A 21,858-nucleotide genomic window follows, 5' to 3' on the forward strand; every position below is an offset into this window, starting at 1 on the left:
GGAATTTATGCTGTGGATTGGGAATTGCCAGTTGTACAAGTGGCAACGATTAAACTATAATTAAATCTGAGAATATTTTATTTTAACCCCTCCAATAGTTTTATTTACTTTCTATATTGCGCCTATAACCTAAAATATTACATTTTACCGCCTTAATTTATTAAATAGTAAAAAAAAACATTCCCTAACCTTAAACATTACTTTCTCACTATTGTGATATCTCAAGTACACACCTAGAACACATTATATCGGAATTTATATATTAAGTTAATTAAAAAGGATGATATTAAAATTTTATTATAATTTACATATACTAGTGAGGAATCCCCGACATTACTTTGTACTAAATTATTTATAAATTTGCTTAAGCTCAAGTAGGAGATATCTAATTCTCAATCTTGTATCATTTGAATAGATCGCTACAACATTGTGAGCTGCAACACATAGATATAGTACTCTTTTGCTCCTTCCAATATCGTTTTTTATCTAACAAGTGGACTACTAATCGAATAACTTTAGTCCTCTAAACTATTTACTTTTCAAATAAAAAATAAACTATGGATGTGTATCAGCAAAACTAATATAATTTTCATCATTATGAGTAAATTTCTCACTTAGTAAATTATTTTTGTTCTTGAAAATGCCCTTTGCAAAGGACCAAAATCCTACCGACACCCTTTAAACTTTTATTGAATTAATTTTAAATACATCCAACATTTATCTAATATTTAATATATTTTGAGTCTCCGCAATTTTCATCAGGGTGACTCTGTTCCTAGGTTACGGTTTGCAAAATAATGCTTTTATATTTAGCGAAAGAGGATGAGGCAAAGTGTAAAATTGGCATTCATGATTGCAAGTAAAGGAGTCCTTTTGTTTTTGTGCAATGCATGTAGACTAAACTAATTTGCAAAAGCAGATATGATTCCATAAAGATAAGGGTATCTTGCCAAGTATTTTATTATTTAGTCATTAATCATGTAACCATAATTAATTGATTTATTAAACCCCCCTTGCCATTTTTTTCCTTACAATAGAATGAGTGGAATCATGGATCAAACTATTTTCAAAAAATAATACACATTTTTTTAAAAAAAAAAACTTGAGGATTAATTTTTGTTGAAATATATTATTAATTATAGTAAAAAGATTATTACACTCATATCATATGCTTATGAGAGTGCGTTATCAAGTAATATAAAGGGAGATAAATCTTCAGTTTATCATCAACAACCAAATAATTATGAGTGGGAAGAGTTTTTTTCCTAATAGCATGCACATTGAACTACATTGTTAAAAAAATTATTCAATCGAGTAACATTAAACTTAGGGTGATTGGTTTAGTCCCAAAGAAATTTTCTATCCATTCATAGGATAAATGAGAAAACACTCACGATGAATAACCTAGAAATCCAATATTCTATGATTATATATTCCTTTTAGAGAAAAATTTCTATAAATATACTGTATTTAGGGATCAAATTTTGACTATCTGAGTAGTAAACCTAGGGTATAATTTTAGTGTTGAAATATATTGTAAAAATAATAATAAATAAATGATAATCCCAATTGAGTTTTTTGATTATTCCTGGGATGATCGATCCGGTCCTATGAAAGTTTTTCACTAGTCATAAGAATAAATCGAGAAGCGCACACGATGACCAGCATAGAAGTCGAGCATCTTTTGATTATGATCCTCATTTGAATGATAAATTCATATAAATATATTATAACTGAGAATTGAATTATAAATATCTAGATAATAATTTGAATATTTTATCGTGGCATCATAATCCCGGAGATGGTTGAAATATACTGTAAGCTACTTGAATTGATGGTATCGATAATATTAATGGTGAGGCATGGGCTCAAGCATAGACATATGTATACATTGAATCCCACGGCATGGGCACATGCATGTTTACAAGAAAGAAGCACGAAACCATATCCTTGCTCCATGATGCATTATTTTATTAGAAATATCCAAGGGAAGGGCAACGTAATTTCATCTTCTTTCATTTCATTTCATGTTTCATGATGTGGCCATTTTATTTTATGATGATACTTCTTTAAACCGAGACTATGTTTTTCATATCAAGTAAAAAGGAAAAAAAAAACAGAACTTTAGAATATCTTTTATGAATAAAGAAGATTAGTTTAACTCCATGTATTTTGTGAATAAGAAATTATTTAATTTTAATTATGGAGTCATTTTCAATGTTTATGATGAGACAAATGTACGGTTTGAAAGTTAAGAGACCTCACATCGTTGCCGCTACGAAGAGAGAAGATAACGCATCAACGTGTGCAAGCGCATGATCCATGTATAATATTATGATTTTTTTTTTAAAAAAAATATTGTATTAAAGAAAATGGCAAACTCAATCTAATATTTAATTGAAGGATAAAAGAATAAAAAAGAAAAAAATAAAGAAATTAAAAGTAGGTTATTAGATTCCTCATTCACTATCTTAAAATAATTTGAATCCACATATTTTTATCACATTTCTTTTTATAAAAAAAATCCACATGCTATAACTAAAGGAATACATTTGTTATAACTAAATAAGTGCAATCTCTTATAACTAAACAAAAATATCTAATATAATTAAATAACGAAATAATTATACATTTGGATATTTTTATATAAAAATAAAAGCACATATTAATAATATGATAAACCTAATTAGACTCATTTACTAGTTTGGATAACCGGATTGTTAGGGTCATTTTGGTGTTAGAAGGGGAGTGAATAACTCATCGCGCGTCTCGTTGCTTTGCTTCTTGGCGATGATGTGCAGCGGAATGAACAAGAAACAAACTTACAACGTTAACACAAGGGATTTACTTGGTATCCATCTCAAGAAGAGATGACTAATCCAAGGATCCACACGCGATACACGCTCCACTAATCAAAATACTCCTTCTCGGTCATAGCCGGAGGCAGAGAAACCTCATACAAACTCACACAACAATATACAACACCCATAAGATGAAAATACAAAAAATACAAATAAAAACTTTTTCTTCTTGCTTACTTGTTACTTGTTATTGCCTCTTAAACCTTGGAAGTGTAACCACACTTGTTTCCAAGAGCATTCAAGAACTGGCTATGAAGGTGTGGAGAAGCTTGTGAATCGTCGCTTTTTGCGCTGTAGTCGCTGGAGATGAATGCACGAAGAAGACGCTCACCAACGGCTATAACCTGCGCAACGATCGGATCCCAATTGATTGAATGACTCTCAATCAATTGGGGAGACTTTGAATCGATCGGCTGATCGATTCAGAGCGCCTCTGTGTTCTCTGGAAAACCTCTGAATCGATTGCCTGATCGATTCAACCTATATCGTATGATTTCTAGCTTCCCAATTGATCGGCTGACCGATTGGAGGTTTCAATCGATCATCTGATCGATTTAGAAGCTCACTATTTGCTTAGGAACTCTCCCAATCGATCAAGACAGTTTCTGTACAAAATCATGTCAACCAATCGATTGGTTGATCGATTGAACCCCCCCCCCCCACGAGCTTCGTTTCGCATCCGAGATCACCTCATTCCGATATCCGAGTCAAAAGTTATGGTCTTCGAAAGTTTACTACGTCCGAACTTTCTAGTTCCATGCCAACTTTTATTGGACTTACGATCGCTAAGTGTTCGGTCAACTTTTGACCCATCAGGACTTTCTCTTTGTCAACTTCTTGTTGGACTTCTGATCACCAAGTGTGGTCCTCCTTAACCCACTTAGATTTACCGTTTCGTGCCAAGTGTCTGGTCCTCCATGACTCACTTGGACTTCCTTCCACCAAATGTCTGGTTACCCTTGACCCATCTGGATTTCCTTGTGCCAAATATCCGGTCAATTCTTTGACCTACTTAGACTTCTCAATACCAGGTGTCTGGTCAACCTTGACCCACCTGGATTTACACGTGCCTGGTTTCACTCACAAGGTCTTTCCATCTGCCTAGCTTCACTCACTTGGACTTTCCATCTGCTTGACGTCACTCACCAGGACTTTCACCTAGCTTCACTCACTAGGGTTTTCACCTGGCTTCACTCACCAGGATGTTTTCACTGCCCGGCTTCACTCACCGGAACTTTCACCTACCTGACTTCACTCATCAGGTCTTTCCACTACCCGCCTTCACTCGCCAGGACTTTCACCTACCTGGCTTCACTCACTAGGTCTTTTATCTGACTTCACTCACCAGGATTTTCCATCTGCCTAACCTCCAGTTAGGACTTTCCCAGTCAAATATCCAATCAACCCTTTGACCTACTTCACTCTTCTTCATATCTAATTGGTCAACCTTGATCAAAAGGGAATTGTATCAATAATCTCCCCAAACGGACGATTATATTTACAATCTCTATATATTGTCAAATATCGAAATCCAAATATCAAGACTCAAACTTGAGCCAATTTAAATTTAGTCAATCAGATCAACCTTGATAAAAAAAAATATTACACCAACAAGGATCGACCCTACAAAAATTTACCACCGATCAAATAAATAAATAAAAATAAAAGCACATAAGGCATTTGATGTAGTTGTCAAAATTCATACAACACTAATAAAAAGGTAACTTTTATTCAACTATGATAGACATATTCAATCTTTCCCTTTAAAATACTACTTAATTTGTCTCCAATAGTAACGCTTGACTAGAGTATTGCAATAATATAAAATGATATTTGAGTTCAAGTTAAAAAAAAAATATATGAGATATTTGAATTTATTTTGAAGCTCGAAAATATATTTAATTTTGGCTAATTCGGTTCAAATGGCTCGAATCTTGACTTGGACAGAATCCAATTATAGTTTGAAAAAAAGATAAATTTAAGTTCCTTTCGAATTATTTAAAACTGAATTTAAGCATATTTAAATTAAAATTATATAAAAATAAGTCGGTTTGACTCGTAAATAATCGAATAAAATATTATGAATTTAAATTCGGTTTAAAAAAAATTATCCAATATATTAAAATTCGACTTGAATTTAATAATTTTAAATATAAATTAAATATTTTTTTGAGTTGGCTCCAAAACTTTAGGAACATGTTTAATTCATTTGCATCCCTAATACTAATCTATCAATCTCTTTACCCTCATCAGTGTAGCAAAAAAATGAAATCAGTTATCCAGCAAAGCAATTCTACACCGTCAACTTTATAATAATTTATGAGGAGATAAATAGAGAAATTACAATCCATCATTACAGAGAGAATATTTTTTTTCAATTTTATGAGACTAATCTTGACCGTCCTCATCAGAATTGTCGAGTGGAAGATGAGGATGAAACCATCTTAGGAATCATGACAAACAACATAACATAATAAATTAAGATTAGGATGATGATGGGAGCGGAAGCCTCCAGCTCTCAACAGGTTGCCTCTCAGATGTTAGCGATCTCTTTTCCCTCATCCGAAGGGGCAAGATACTTTTCGCATAAATAAATTTTAAATTTCATTCACGGACGCTTTTGCCTAGGTAAACTCGAACGAGAGAAAATTCATGTGCCTCAGCTCCTGTAGACCCTTAAAAAAAAATGTTTCCATCCTTAAATATCAAGACACCCCTAAACCCCAAAACGGCCAAACCCCAAAATCGCCCAACCCCAGAACCTCAGCATTTCCCTCTTTTTCTATTTCCGCATCCTAACAAACCCTGAACCCCCAAACCCTCGACATTTCCCTCTTTTCTATCTCCCCGTCCGAGTAAAGCCAGTCACAGAGCCGCTGGGCACGTCCGATCTCCAGCGCAGCTTCCAACTCCCGCGAGTGCTGTTTTCAATAAACTGAATGAAGATGTTGTCAGCGTCACTGCCGACAGAGGCCTAGGCGGCTAGGCCGGGTGCTGCCATGGCCAAACAGTGCGCCTTTTTTTTTTTCTTCTTCCACTTTTAATGCTTGCTCCCGTGTACTTTTGCCCCCTCATTGCTCATTGCTCAGATCGCAGCCTGTTGGGAGCGTTGTTCAACAGCTGTTCCACCACTTCGCCAATCATTAAACAATTACTAGGCGTTCCAGGTGAATCGCTTGGATGGCACAGGCCTCTCTGCTCAGGCTAAAATAAATGTAGGAATTGTGGTGATTAAGATAATGTTGGGGGACTTTTATATAACAATGATTGTCCAATCAAATCTTATCATGTCCCTGTGCATTAATGTAAACATCAAATGCTGCATCTAATTGAGAGTGATGGGGGGAGACATTGAATGCGTTGGTAGAGTTCAAGCATCGGAGTGGAATAGAAAAAGGGTAATTTCACCTAACGACGCATTTAAAATTATGTAATTCTTAAACGACGTTATTTTACTTTTCTCGTTAATTATTATGATACTACGTTCGAAAAACAGTTGCATTAATTTTAAAGAACAACACCAAGACTATTGTAATATTAAACAAAAGATGATCATGATCATCCTTAACAACCTTGTCAATCTGTCTCAAAATCAACACGAAAAATATAAATCATGAATGACTACTAATTTTTTTAATAATGACGGGCACACGAAGAAGACATTGATTTAAACCTCAAATTTCATGATGATAACATCTCATGTGCTAATCACTAGACCATTTCGAGAATGACTTTAAAACCAACACAAATGTCGCATACCAAAATGTTGTTGCATTAACTCTAAAATCAATATCATTATCATATTGTATTTTGAAAATAAATATCTTAGTAGTGTTGATTTTTGAAATACAATATCAAAAAGCAACATCACAATTGTATTAATTTTTTAAAATACATTACAATAATGTTGTTCTTTAACATCTAACACATGGTACTATTTTTTAAATGCAGCACCATAATAATTAACGACGAGAGGAATAAAATAAAAAATAAATATGTCCTTTAAGTAATTTAAAAGTTAATTGCGCCTTTTAAAAATTTCACAATTTTAAATGCCCTATTTGAAAGAAGAACAACAAAGTTAAGCTGAAATTTTCTATTAATTTTTTAAAGTAAGCTTGAATGCTAGTGATATGCTCCTTGTTAATTACGTCCAAAGTGTTCACATTGATAATTAGAATAAGAGCGTGGTACAACGATTAGTTGGCTTCAATTATTGATTGTGAATTTAGTAAATCTCGACTTTTTAGAGAGCCACATATTCTGTGTGCGAGGGAAACGAGCTAAATATTAAAATCATAAACTTATTAAAAAATTTAGCAAAAGAATTTTAAGTTGTTCAAATGATAATCTAAGATGCACGTGTTTCTATTTGGGGTTTAACAACTATTGAAATTCTTTTCAACTCAACTAGTTGACAAATCTTATTATGTAACTCAAACAGGGTTATGTTAATACGAACGACCATAATCAAAGTTAGTTTTGAGTGCCTTCGGTAACATTGAACGCAGGTTAAAGGAATGTCTCTATATAAGTGTGCATACCCTAAACCATAGCTATACTATTGCTTTATTTCTTCCATAGTTACGTTCCAATAATTGACAATGAGATCTACTCGTGCTATAAACAGAGATCTACTCGCGTTATGATTGAAATCTACAAATTTTGGTAGGCATTAAATTGAGATGGATTGCACTTTTCAACCAAACCAAGCCTTGGATCGAGTCAAATGATTCATACGAGGAGAGGAGCATGAAACATGTGCTTCCCTTATGGGAGGAGGGGGAGAAGTCGATAGTCACATGCATTCATGGAACCTCATCTAACAAAGTGGAGCCACTTGCTTATCTTTATTTCTCATTGCATGGGTTTGATAGTCATTAATTAAAAAGGAATCACTATTGAAAATCATAATTAGTAATGAGATGGAGACCAAATTCAAGGCCTTTGAACAACTTTTCTAAGAAGGGATAAGAAAGCAATTGTGGACTAGGAGTGGTGAGTTTGGATATGAAGAGATCTTATATCAACATTGATTGCAACGTCTCACCTTACTTTCATAACATTATTAATAGAGGGGAAAAAAAACGGGGAAATGTTTGGCATGCTCTATTCTTCTTTAGTGTTTTCATGCTGAGCCGATAGACTTTGCATCATAAGCTATTACAATTAAAAAAGATACGTGTTACTTACAGAAGTAATCACTTGTGTATTCAGCTGTGGAAGCCCATTTGTATGCTCATAAACAACCTAGACCTTCAAATTTGTGATGTGGACCAGCTATTTCAGTTTCATCACAAAAATGCTTTGTCAAACTGAGAATCAAAACACATGTTGCAGTCGAACTGGAGAAACCTGGGAGCACAATGAAGGGTAAATCAAATATAGAAGAGGATTACAACAGAACATAGCTTTTAAGTCCAAGATCTGCACCCCTCATTTCATTGTCTATAGATTCATAATTCATTATGAAAAATAATATCAAAGTCAATTCTAGATAAATCCAATTCTAAATATTCCATTTAACAGTTGTCTTAATTGTCATGTGTAATTGATTGGCCTTCACATGGGGCATAAAAGAGTTCATATGAAGCATGATGGAGGTGGTAGAAATAATAAGGTCAAACTTTTGAACGAGGGCTTAACTTGCTGCCCTCAATGTGTTTGGGTTCTGTTCCCCATGTCCCTAATAAGATTGAAGGCCCACACAAACAAATGTTTCCCCCTCTTAGATTATAAGGAACTGAGTAAAGAGAGAGGAAGGATGACAAAGCACCATGTATCTTTTCCAGTTTTCTGGGAAAAAATGATGGCTACAAACAAAAATAAATAAATAAATTAGTAAAGCTTTAAGTATATCACACAGGCGGAACAGCTTAAGCTTCTAAAACTAGAGTATAAAGATCTGAAAAGAGAATCCTAACAAAACTTACCTACAAATTTTCTTCCGAGGGAAAACAATTTCCAGCTGTGTTCAAACCTCGCAAATGAAAAAAAAAAAAAAAAACACAATATCATTTCAATTTTCAAGCTTAAATTATAGAGTAATGAGAACCCTTATATCATTAAAATAGATACTAGATATGAACTATTGAATGAATACATAATCATTAAAATCTCAGGTATTTTCCGTTCATTATAACCCTTCTATCATTGTCTTGCTTTACATGATGCATGATATCATTTTTAATTAATCTTAAACCACATCAGTTGATTTTTCTATAATAGATCTTATCTAGTAAAAAGATTGTCCTTTTCTTTTATTCAGCAACAATCGAAGAGTAGCTGACTACTCTCAACTGAGAGTATCTCTTTGAGGGGAAATCACACTCAGTCTATTGAACAGGGGGATAGAAATATTTGTGGATGTATTCGCATATTAAACATTAATGAAGATGTATCCTCCATGATATGGATATGTGGCAAAGGGGTAATTATGTGAAGATAGGAGGGCATTTTGGTCTTTTGGCAGGTTAGGGTTTTAAGGAGGCACTGTAGCATGCAAGAGAGGGGAGGTTTTTTCGTGGCTGGTTTTCCGGCCGCCACAGTGGCGGGTTTCTTCCTTCTCCTGGCATCGACGTCGCCGGAGCCGAGGTCGCCGGTCGCCTCTTCTCCACTCCTCTCCTTCTCTTCACCGCTAGCTGCTACCACTTCTCCCTTTCCCTCTCTTTCTCTCCGCCGCCGACAGGAGCTGGCTTCGTTCGTGCACCGCCACCAAGCCGCCGACTCCTCCCTCCTCGTGCTTCTCGCCGGAGACGATGCCATCGTCAGCCAGCCACCACCTCCATCCTCCCTCTTCCCCTTCTTGCCTGCAGGCGCCTCCGGACCTCGCCCCTTTCGTCTCCTCCTTGTAGAGCCGCCGCCGGACCGGATACCGCTCTTCTTCTCCTCCCCACGCTCCTCGCCAGAGCCGAGGCCGGTTGCCAACCCCCTTTCTTTCTTCTCCCGCTGGACACCACGCCGCCAACAGGAACGGAGGAGAAGACTTCTACTCCTCTCCATCCCCTCCTCTCGATGCCATCGCCAGTTCCTCTCGCTGCACCGCTGCCGGCTCCTCCCTGCTGCGCCACTGTCCCTCTCCTCCTCCCCGTGACTCTCCGCTGCCGGACCGACAGCCTCTCTCCCTCAGCCTCGCGACATCACCGCTAGACGCACGCTGCCAGCTTTCTCCTCGCCGGCAGCAACCTCCAGCCACCGCCACCCCCTCTTCTACATGCTGCCGCAACGCAGGAGATGGCCAGCAGCCTTCTCTCCTCCCCCTGGCCAACACCGCTGAGTTCGTGCTGCTACCGGCGCTGGACACGCTCGGCCCGATCCCCTAGCATCGAGCTGCCCATTATTATTATTGTCACTGATTTGAGCGTCTTCCGGTCCCGTCGTGTGACGGCCTTCGTGCCGCTATCTCGTTCCGCTTTGCATGTTGTGGTACTTTGGCCTTCGTGCCTTGGTTACTGTTGGGCGTCAGTGATTTTAGCTGTATTCCGCTCTTGTTATTTTCTCGGCCTGCGTGCCGATCTAGTGTCCCTGCCTGCGTGCCGATCTAGTGTCCCGGCCTGCGTGCCGATCTAGTATCTCGACCTGCGTGCTGATCCCGTGTCCCGGCCTGCGTGCCGATCTAGTGTCCCGGCCTGCGTGCCGATCTAGTGTCCCGGCCTGCGTGCCGTTCCCGTGTCCCGACCTGCGTGCCGATCTAGTGCCCCAGCCTGCGTGCCGATCCCGTGTCCCGACCTGCGTGCCGATCCCGTGTCCCGACCTGCATGCCGAGCCCGTGTCCCGGCCTGCGTGCCGATCTAGTGTCCCGGCCTGCGTGCCGATCCAGTGTCCTGACCTGCGTGTCGATCTCGTACCCCAGCTTGCGTGCCAGTGCCTTATTCCAGTCTGCGTGCCGGCATTATATCTTGACCTGCAGCTAGTCCTCTAGGTCTATGCCTCGTTCAGCTTCTCGTCGTCAGATCCAGCTCTCCAGCCTCATCGGAGTCATCTACTCTTCCGGGTCGCGACAATCCTAGCCGTGTCCCATCCGAGGGCGCCCCCCTGGGCCAGGGTACGTTTTCCGTACTCACCCCTTATTTATTTCATTATTATGTCATTAGCCGGTTACTCATATATTCGTTGGATCCGCCTCGAGACTCGGGGTACCGGGGGCCGGGCCAACCCGGTCACTGGCTGCAGAGTAGCATTGACCGGAGGACTTTTGAACACTTGGTCAACACGGGAGCTATCTCAGCACACCCCCCTCCGGGACGTCGCGACTCCAGTCAACATCCCATTCACCTCCCTCGACGGTCCATCCGACTCAGCTTCCGGACCGGATCAAATTTGGCGCCGTCTGTGGGAAACACAACAACCTGTTCCGGAACGTGAAGATGGACGACGTCGGGAGGTTCTCTGCCATTATCACAATCCCGGAGGATCTCGACGCATATATTATATTCTATCCTCACTCCACCGGTATTCGGGAGTCGAGGGATCGAGTGGAGCTTCAGCTGGCTGACAGGTACGATTACAAGCTCTGCTCTCTTTTTACGATTATAAGAACTGCTATATTTCCCTGATAAAAGAGTAAGAGTCTAGTTCCTTGATCAAAGACTAGAGCCTTCAATTTCTGATCGGACTCTAGGGGCACAGCTCCCCACTCATACACCTGGGACACAGCTCCCCGATCATAGACTTGCAGTACCACTTCCCGAGCAGGGTCTAGGGGCCTCGCTCTTTGATTACATGCTAGGGACCTTACTCTCCGATTAGGGACCAGGGGCTCAGCTCCCCGATCAGGTGTATTATAGGCTCTGCACCCTTCACCATGAGGCTTTGCACCCTTCACCATAGGGCTCTGCATCCTCTTACTATTATAGGCGTTTCACCTTATTGCTATTATAGGCTCTGTATTCTCCACCTGTTTTGCATCTTCTTATGTATACAAGCTCGGCTTCCTTCACCCACGGTGCTATGCTTGCCTTTACTTTTATGAACCCTGCTCCCCTATATTGCCATGGGTTTCATTCTCTTTGGCGGTCAGGGATATTATCATCTTCTCCCCTCGCTCCACGGTTATTCGGGAGTTGAGGGATCGAGACAAATCCGCAGTCAGTTGGCACCACACCGCTATCAGGTATGACATAAGCTTTATTTCCTCATCTTTCACTAGTTTCCTATTAGCTTGATCTTTATCTCTCGTTTGGGTGAGGTTTCATTTCCTCTCGCTTTAGCGATTTCATATCTCCCCCGTTCGTGGGTGAGCGGTTTTCACTAGTCTCAGACCAGCTTATCAGATTTCATATCTCCCCTGTTCGGGTTGAGCGGTTTTCACTGGTCTCAGACCAGCTTATTGGATTTCTTATCTCCCCCGTTCGGGGTCGAGTTTTCGCCACCGGTCTCGGACCGTAGTACATCATCATTTACCTCCCCCATTCGTGAGTCGAGACGGGTATCTTGGTCTCGGACGGCGCCCCGGTCTCGGACGGAGTATCGTCTTGGTCTCGGACGGCGCCGCCACCGGTCTCGGACGAGTATCATTCGGTCTCGGACCGGCGCCATCGCCACCGGTCTCGGATCGGAGTATTATTCTGGACCGGCGCCATCGCCACCGGTCTCGGATCGGAGTATCATTACTGGTCCGGACCAGCGCCATCACCACCGGTCTCGGACCGGAGTACCTGGTCTCGGACCAGCGCCATCGCCACCGGTCTCGGACCGGAGTATCCCGGACTCTCGCCTCGGTCGAGTTATAAGTGAGCTCTGCTCTCACGCCCAACGACCTTCGGTCGGCTGTCGAGAAATAAAAGTGAGCTCTGTTCTCACGCCCAACGACCTTCGGGTCGGTGCCCCAGACTCTCGCCTCGGTCACGAGTTATAAGTGAGCTCTGCTCTCACGCCCAACGACCTTCCGGTCGGCCGTCGAATTAAAAGTGAGCATTCTCACGCCCAACGACCTTCGGTCGGTGGCCCAGACTCTCGTCCCGTCACGAGTTATAAGTGAGCTCTGCTCTCGCGCCCAACGACCTTTCGGTTAGACTCTCGGCCGCTCAGTCGAGTTATAAGTGAGCTCTGCTCTACGCCCAACGACCTTTCGGTCGGTGCCCAGACTCTCGCCTCGGTGCGAGTTATAAGTGAGCTCTGCTCTCACGCCCAACGACCTTCCCGGTCCGCTGAATAAAAGTGAGCTCTGTTCTCACGCCCAGCGACCTTTCGGTCGGTACTCTCGCCCCAACGCGAGTTATAAGTGAGCTCTGCTCTCACGCCCAACGACATTTCGGTCGGCTCCCACGAGAATTTGCTCAGAGAGCTCAGGAGCCCCAGCAGAACTCTCGCCCGTCGCGAGTTATAAGTGAGCTCTGCTCTCACGCCCAACGACCTTCAAGTCGGCTTCCATGCGAGAATTAAAGTGAGCTCTGTTCTCACGCCCAACGACCTTCGGTCGGTAGCCTCGAGACTCTCGCCTCGGTGCGAGTTATAAGTGAGCTCGCTCTCACGCCCAACGACCTTCGGGTCGGTCTCCGAGAAATAAAAGTGAGCTCTGTTCTCACGCCCAACGACCTTTCGGTCGGTAGCCCCAGACTCTCGCCTCGGTCACGAGTTATAAGTGAGCTCGCTCACGCCCACGACCTTTGGTCGGTGGCCCAGAACTCTCGCCTCGGTCACGAGTTATAAGTGAGCTCTGCTCTCACGCCCAACGACCTTCTCGGCTCCCGTGCGAGAATTAAAGTGAGCTCTGCTCACGCCCAACGACCTTCGGTCGGTGGCCTATCTGCCTCGGTCACGAGTTATAAGTGAGCTCACCCTTGCGCCTATGTCCCGGCTCTCGCCATGCAAGAATTAAAAGTGAGCTCTGTTCTCACGCCCAACGACCTTTCAGGTCGGTAGTCCCGGACTTCTGACAGTCAGGGCTCAGATTATTCTCTTCTCCCCTTGCTCCACGGATATTTGGGAGTTGAGGGACTGAGACGGATCCTCACTCGGTTGGCATCGCTTTGTGATCAGGTATGAAAAAGATTCTGTCTCTTTATATTGCTACAGGTTTCGCTTCTATGGGCTTCAAGGCTTATCCTTCCCCGTTCGGGGTTGGGCTATTACCACCGGTCTTGGACCAGAGTATTACCCCCGGTCTCGGATCAGAGTATCACTAACGATCTCTCAGTCAGGCGGTCAGACCAATGCCCATTCGGTCTTTCAGAGACCAAGTCCTGGTCAGACCTTCAGATCAATTCCTGGTCAGACCTTCAGATCAATTCCTGGTCAGGCCTCCAAATTGCTTCTTTGTCAGGCCTTCAGATTGTTTCTGGGTCAGACCTTCAGATCAAGGCTGGGTCAGACCTCCAGATTGCTTCATTGTCAGGCCTGCGGATTGCTTCTGGGTCACAAGTCTCCAAATCGAGTACTGGTTAGGCCTCCAGAGCACCTCCTGGTCAGGGCCCCAGACTCTCGCCCCAGTGCGAGTTATAAGTGAGCTCTGCTCTCACGCCCAACGACCTCTCGGTCAGCACTTATCACTCACTCGTTGCTCCGTCCGTCATTTATCCCACCCACCGCTCACTTGCCGCTCCGCCCGGCACTCGTCACACTCGCTCGATGCTATGCTTGGCACTCATCGTTCGTGTTGCGCTCATCGCTATAGTTCGGTCGACACTCGCTCAGTTGGCACTCGCTCAGGCCGACACTCACTAGCTCGGCACTCGCTCGTTCGGCACTCGCTCGGTTGGCGCTCGCTCGGTCGACCCTCACTCGATCAGCACATTCCCAGTCACACTTACGGCTTTTACTTGTCCTGGTTACGATTTATTTGGACGACATTTTCTCGGTCGTGCATTCAACATCGCTCGTCCATCGCTCAGTTTTTCACGGCGTTCGGTCGATCGCTTACTTGCGCTTCTTAAGCATTCGCTCGGTCGCCTACTCGGCTTTCCCGCCCTTGTGTAGCTCGGCATCGCCACGCCACAGTTACTCGTTTTACGTCACATGACAGACTCACGATGGCTCCTCGTTCGGTAGCGGTTATGTGTTTCATTCGGAGGGGTCTAGTCAGTCGGACTTGCGCCTCCGTCGACTAGACTTGTGGGGGAGGCTTGTGATATGGATATGTGGCAAAGGGGTAATTATGTGAAGATAGGAGGGCATTTTGGTCTTTTGGCAGGCTAGGGCTTTAAGGAGGCACTGTAGCATGCAAGAGAGGGGAGGTTTTTTCGTGGCTGGTTTTTCGGCCGCCACAGTGGCGGGTTTCTTCCTTCTCCTCGCGTCGACGTCGCCGGAGCCGAGGTCGCCGATCGCCTCTTCTCCACTCCTCTCCTTCTCTTCACCGCTGGCTGCTACCACTTCTCCCTTTCCCTCTCTTTCTCTCCGCCGCCGACAGGAGCTGGCTTCGTTCGTGCACCGCCACCAAGCCGCCGACTCCTCCCTCCTCGTGCTTCTCGCCGGAGACGATGCCATCGTCAGCCAGCCACCACCTCTATCCTCCCTCTTCCCCTTCTTGCCTGCAGGCGCCTCCGGACCTCGCCCCTTTCGTCTCCTCCTTGTAGAGCCGCCGCCGGACCGGATACCACTCTTCTTCTCCTCCCCACGCTCCTCGCCAGAGCCGAGGCCGGTTGCCAACCCCCTTCCTTTCTTCTCCCGCTGGACACCACGCCGGCAACAGGAACGGAGGAGAAGACTTCTACTCCTCTCCATCCCCTCCTCTCGATGCCATCGCCAGTTCCTCTCGCTGCACCGCTGCCGGCTCCTCCCTGCTGCGCCACTGTCCCTCTCCTCCTCCCCGTGACTCTCCGCTGCCGGACCGACAGCCTCTCTCCCTCAGCCTCGCGACATCACCGCTAGACGCACGCTGCCAGCTTTCTCCTCGCCGGCAGCAACCTCCAGCCACCGCCACCCCCTCTTCTACATGCTGCCGCAACCCAAGAGATGGCCAGCAGCCTTCTCTCCTCCCCCTGGCCAACACCGCTGAGTTCGTGCTGCTACCGGCGCTGGACACGCTCGGCCCGATCCCCTAGCATCGAGCTGCCCATTATTATTATTGTCACTGATTTGAGCGTCTTCCGGTCCCGTCGTGTGCCGGCCTTCGTGCCGCTATCTCGTTCCGCTTTGCATGTTGTGGTACTTTGGCCTTCGTGCCTTGGTTACTGTTGGGCGTCAGTGATTTTAGCTGTATTCCGCTCTTGTTATTTTCTCGGCCTGCGTGCCGATCTAGTATCTCCGCTTGCGTGTCTCGACCTACGTGCCGATCTCGTGTCCCGGCCTGCGTGCCGATCCCGTGTCCCGGCCTGCGTGCCGATCTAGTGTCCCGGCCTGCGTGCCGATCCCGTGTCCCGACCTGCGTGCCGATCCCGTGTCCCGGCCTGCGTGCCGATCTAGTGTCCCGGCCTGCGTGCCGATCCCGTGTCCCGACCTGCGTGCCGATCCCGTGTCCCGACCTGCGTGCCGAGCCCGTGTCCCGGCCTGCGTGCCGATCTAGTGTCCCGGCCTGCGTGCCGATCCAGTGTCCTGACCTGCGTGTCGATCTCGAACCCCAGCTTGCGTGCCAGTGCCTTATTCCAGTCTGCGTGCCGGCATTATATCTTGACCTGCAGCTAGTCCTCTAGGTCTATGCCTCGTTCAGCTTCTCGTCGTCAGATCCAGCTCTCCAGCCTAATCGGAGTCATCTACTCTTCCGGGTCGCGACAATCCTAGCCGTGTCCCATCCGAGGGCGCCCCCCTGGGCCAGGGTACGTTTTCCGTACTCACCCCTTATTTATTTCATTATTATGTCATTAGCCGGTTACTCATATATTCGTTGGATCCGCCTCGAGACTCGGGGTACCGGGGGCCGGGCCAACCCGGTCACTGGCTGCAGAGTAGCATTGACCGGAGGACTTTTGAACACTTGATCAACACGGGAGCTATCTCAGCACACCCCCCTCCGGGACGTCGCGACTCCAGTCAACATCCCATCCACCTCCCTCGACGGTCCATCCGACTCAGCTTCCGGACCGGATCACTCCATTATGTAAAATATTCAGTCATGCCAGTAAGTAAGAGAAATTCCTTTTTCTGCCTACTTAAGCAACCAAAGTTTTATGAGAAAACAAAGTTTTAGTTAATTCATGTTTTACCCATCGATTTATATGAAATAAAGGATCACAATGGCAAGAAGCAGAGTTTCAAAGTTGGCAACACCATGCATAATAGCAGTTTCTTAGTGTACCTTAGCAATTGCATAATTCCATGAATGTATCTCTTGGAAGGAAGTATTGGGACAATGCAGTTAGGAACATTGGACCAGAAAATTAGTAAGTCATACGATTATCATTGGAAAAGCTTTTGGGGAACCACGGTAACAAGATTTTCATCTTATCTGATCATAAAAGTTAATCTAGGGGCAACACTCATGAAATAGTTCCACAGCACAATGCATAATATAATATACTCGCTCATGAAAACTTATTAAAAGTTTTGCACCTAACCATTATAGCCATATAACAAATATATAATATTTAAGACATCATATATTTTCCTATCAGTTTATACCTTAAAAGGCACAAGGTATCTTCATATAATTGCTATGGACATTCATCATATCAACTATTTCAATGGTTTGTTTTACAATTTTGACTTCCAAAAAAGGAGGTAGTAAGCATACAAGATGTTCATGGCACAGAATTGGTGCAGATGCAAAAGATGCAGTTTTACTTTGCACGTTAGCAGATTAGTTTAATGACTTAACAAGGATAACCTAGCAAATTGAGCATTTATTACCTTTGCACTAAGCGGCTAAGCCACCAAGGCACTCTCTAAATATATATTCCTTAACTACACATGAAAATCAAGAGGTAGAAGTTGAAAAAAACAGAAGAAATTTGAACACAGTGATAAAAGATTAACTTTACTGAACTCATAAGTTGTTTACCGACAAAAAGAATTAATTTGGTAGTGATTTATGCAGGTGGTATGAAATCTTAGTTCATATCAATTATCAAACCATATTCAGAAAATTAAAAAAGTTCTAGAAATCATTAAAAATACAACCCATAACTAGATGCCCACAGTATATTAGACAATTCTCAAAATGAAAAATATCTAGAATTATATAATCAAATGTTCTTCTAGATCATTATTCAGATAAATAAGACAGTGTGGCATCAAAAACTTACATTAATTGTTTACAGGCTTAGCTTATCTCGGAGCATTGAGACTGCTGCTTTATCAGTAAACCATGTTAACTCTCCATCTTCAAGGGAAACCATCTCAACAGGCAGCACATTAGCAGTTTTCTCATTGCCCAGAGCTTTGCTAACGACACTAGCTTTCCCAGCTCCAGCAACCACCAATGCAACATAAGCAGATGAATTGATTACAGGTAAAGTGAATGTAATCCTTTCTGGTGGCGGCTTTGGAGAGTCCTTTATGAAGGTAACCCACTTATCTGTCACATTAACGAGGGGGTGGCTGGGAAAGAGGGAAGCAATATGACCATCTGGTCCCATTCCTAATAACATCAGATCAAATCTAGGATAACCAGTTGCTGATTTGACAACCACACCGATGTTGACCAGATGCTTCAAAGTGGTCTCATAGTCTTCAGCAGCACCTTGGGCTGATAAGGCATCATTGATGGCACAAACTTGACCAGGTGGAATTGGGACCTGCCATTTGAGAGAGAAACTAATAAATTCCAATGCAACACTCGCAGGTAAAACAATAGGTTCAATTGTTACACAATCTTGATATGCAAGAAGAATAACAAAGATATAATTACAAATGAGCTATTCCCACAGGAAATATTTCAAATTAAACAGGGAAAATAGCAATATTGAAGTTCTCCACATGGATTTAGAAACTTCGTGTATACCTAAGATAAGGAAATTAGACATAGTTTGGCGTATCAACCGTGGTGAAGAAAATGAGGGAAAAAACAAATAAAACTTATGATTTGGAACTTTCACCAACATAAATGTACAAATTATTAATTAAATTCAATCTCCAAGATATTTCTATGCGGCATGAAATTTCGATCAAACAATTCAAGCAACAACCATGAAAATGAAGATACAATCCTTAACGGTGAAACATTTCCTCCGTGACAGTTACTCAATAAGATTAATGGCTAATGCAAAAGTTGAATTCTGTATGAATCAATACTAAGGAGAGATTTTTGTTAGAATTCTGGTACCTTAGACAAAAAAACATCAAATGCTAGTTTATAATTGCTGTCTTCGTGATCCTTTGAAACCACCCTCTCATCCACCCAGAAAATGTGCCATTTTGCCCAATTTAGTGTTTCCGAGTAAGGAGACTCCGTCAATTTCCTATAGAAGAGTCCTTTTTTAAACTAATCTAACCCATCAAACCCTGAAAATCCGTATTCATAACCAACTGGCTCCATACTTGAGGGACTTGATGAGAGATCCGCCGGAGAGAACCACAGTGAAAGCGCCTCTCTCGCGGATGAACTTCTCCGACAGCTCCACTGCATACTTCGCAAGCGACACGGAGAGCTCCTCCTCGGTGTCGAAGACCAGCAACCCCATCTTCTCCTTCGCCGCGAGAGTCTCGTCGGAAGCCATGGCAGGAGGTGAGGGCAACGGTCTGCGATTAGATCGCAGCGGACTCAGGCAGACGGCAGAGAGTGATATCCTCCTCGACCGATCTAGGGCTGCCGATGAGAAAGGAGGAGAGAAGGTCGCCGAAAACCTACAGATCGGTGACGGCCGCCAGCGGAGGAGGCGGTAGCTTAGTGCGGCAGGCGAGCCGGAGGCAGCCCAGGAAGCCATTATAGTGCGGGGCTCGGGGGACTTTTGCTTGATTTATCTCCGTCGATATGAGGATGGACGCTAAAGAAAAAAGATTACACTATTTTCTCTTATACAAAATTAATGATTTTTTTATATCAGTAAATCTTGTTGTTGATGAAAATCTGATAGCTAAAATTTTTTATCTTCCAATTATAATATATATATATATATATATATATATATATATATATATATAAATATCTTATAAATTGCTAAATGGTCAAAATATTATTAGTTAGAATACATACATGTATACATATACATGTGATCCGGCAGTGAGAAGGGGGGATCCCCCTTAAATAGAGTCAACGTCACGTGGAAATTGAAAGGTAAAAGGTCATCCAGAGGCTTGGCCAAGCGGATAGAGATTGGGGCGACCGACCGAAAGTTCCGAACGGAAGCAAAGACACCCTGACGGGGAGTCGGGGTTCCGATGCTCATGTTGAACAGGGTCGTATGGCCGAGCGGGTAGCCTGCTCGGTCGAAGACATCAAGCAGTAATACTGTGAACAGTTTCATCCGAGCACACGACTTGAAATCTCCCGAGTGGATCAGTACTTACGTCCGGTCGGACGTGAGGGGACTGCCGAGCGGCCAGACGCAAAAGCGCGGGAACAGAAGAGACAAAAGGACAAGGGAAACATCGAGGGACATCTTCTGACAACAAGCGTGTTCGACGACTAACCCATACGCAAAAGCCCATGACGGAAGGTTCTACTGTCCCATCAGAGAGGTGCTCGGACTATAGCAGTATGGTGTCAGGCAAGCTCCTCTGACAAGCCCATACTGAAGTATGGTTAGAGGACACGTATTCACCTCGGTATGTGTGCACTCGCTTCTCCGCAGCCCTATATAAGGGTCCTCACACTTCGCCGGAGGTACGTTTTTTACGCGATTACGCATTCTCTCGTATTCGAAGCCACTTCTGCATTTCCTCTTGCCTGACTTGAGCGTCGGAGGGTCGTCGCCGGGAACCCTTTCCCTGCCCAACTTCCTTGCAGGTTCGCCGGAGGTCCATACGACCGGTCGGAGATCTACGTCAGCAATTCGGAGAGAGCCACGTGCCCAGCGTCTGTTGATTCAGCGTTCGGGCAGGATCAATTTGGCGCCGTCTGTGGGAACGTTCCTGAATCCGATCGGAAGCAATGGACGAAGCTGGACGACCGCATACAGTGATGCTCTCCACGGAGGAGCTCGACGTTTTGATCGAGGCAAGAGCAGCTAAGCTTGTGGAACAAAAACAGAAGGCACAAGCCAAGCGGATGGAGCAATAAGCTACGTCAGCTTCAGGAGGCCGAGCGGAAGCACCGCCTGCCACGGTTCAATTTCATCGGGCCTTATTCCGTACGCCTCCTGAAGTCACAGCAGTTAATCGCGATCGAGGATCTTCATCCGACGAAGCGCCCGGGCGAGACAACAGAAAAGGCAAGACCCCCCAAACGGGCGCTTCTCCCGAGCGGGTCAACCGGCAATTTTCAGAGGCCATCCTGCGGGATCCTCTACCAAAGCACTATATGCCCCCCGCGATCGGTGAGTACAACGGAACCACCGACTCGGACGATCATCTGGGTAAGTTCGACAACACGACTACCCTTCATCAATACACAGATGGAGTAAAGTGCCGGGTGTTCCTTACCACCCTCTCGGGATCGGCGCAACGGTGGTTCCGGAGGTTGCCGGACGGATCCATTACAAGTTTCAAGGAGTTCCGCACAGCCTTCCTCCACCATTTCGCAAGCAGTCGACGTTATCAGAAGACAAGTGTCAGCCTGTTCGCCATCAAGCAAGAGCCCAGAGAGCCGCTCAGAGCTTATATACGACGATTCAACCAGGTGGCCATGGATATTCCAACGGTCACCTCAGAAACGATGATGAATGCGTTCACACAACGCCTCATGGACGGGGACTTCTTCCGCTAGCTCATTCGGAAGCCGCCCCGAGACTACGATCATATGTTACACCGGGCCAATGAATACATCAATGTGGAGGAAGCCCAAGCGGCTCGAAGGAAGGAAGCTCCAACCGAGCGGGCGCCCACTACCGAGCGGAAGCCGCCCAGAGGACCGCGAGCAGAAGCAGCCCGCCCCCAGCAACATGCAAGATCCCATGCCATTCAAGAAGTATCTGCCGAGCGGCCCAAACCTAAAAAGAAGGTATGGACCTCAATGTTTTGCTCATTTCATCGGACAGACACACATAATACAAGAGATTGCCGGAGCCTTCCCCTGATCGCCCACCCC

General features: G+C 44.5%; 1 protein-coding gene across 4 annotated transcripts; it reads right to left on the bottom strand.

Moving 5' to 3' along the window:
* Nucleotides 1–8,008: 8,008 nt before the first annotated feature.
* On the bottom strand, nt 8,009–19,627 carry LOC122051668 (probable 6-phosphogluconolactonase 4, chloroplastic). 4 transcript variants are annotated; one of them, XR_006131489.1, is made up of 5 exons: nt 19,212–19,627; nt 18,997–19,132; nt 17,978–18,469; nt 8,795–8,841; nt 8,009–8,216 (listed from the first exon to the last, which is right to left on the bottom strand). XR_006131489.1 is itself a non-coding variant. In XM_042612889.1 (5 exons), exons 1-3 carry the CDS (start codon nt 19,595–19,597, stop codon nt 17,987–17,989), a joined length of 1,005 nt encoding a protein of 334 aa, XP_042468823.1. In that variant the 5' UTR covers nt 19,598–19,627; the 3' UTR covers nt 8,009–8,216; nt 8,795–8,829; nt 17,978–17,986. The 4 variants fall into 4 exon arrangements, 3 of the variants coding, with proteins under 3 accessions (XP_042468823.1, XP_042468821.1, XP_042468822.1); XM_042612889.1 differs by having other exon boundaries at nt 8,795–8,829; XM_042612887.1 differs by lacking the exon at nt 8,795–8,841.
* Nucleotides 19,628–21,858: the final 2,231 nt, after the last annotated feature.

Source organism: Zingiber officinale, chromosome 3A (assembly GCF_018446385.1).
Source record: "Zingiber officinale cultivar Zhangliang chromosome 3A, Zo_v1.1, whole genome shotgun sequence".
Taxonomy (NCBI): Eukaryota; Viridiplantae; Streptophyta; class Magnoliopsida; order Zingiberales; family Zingiberaceae; genus Zingiber; species Zingiber officinale.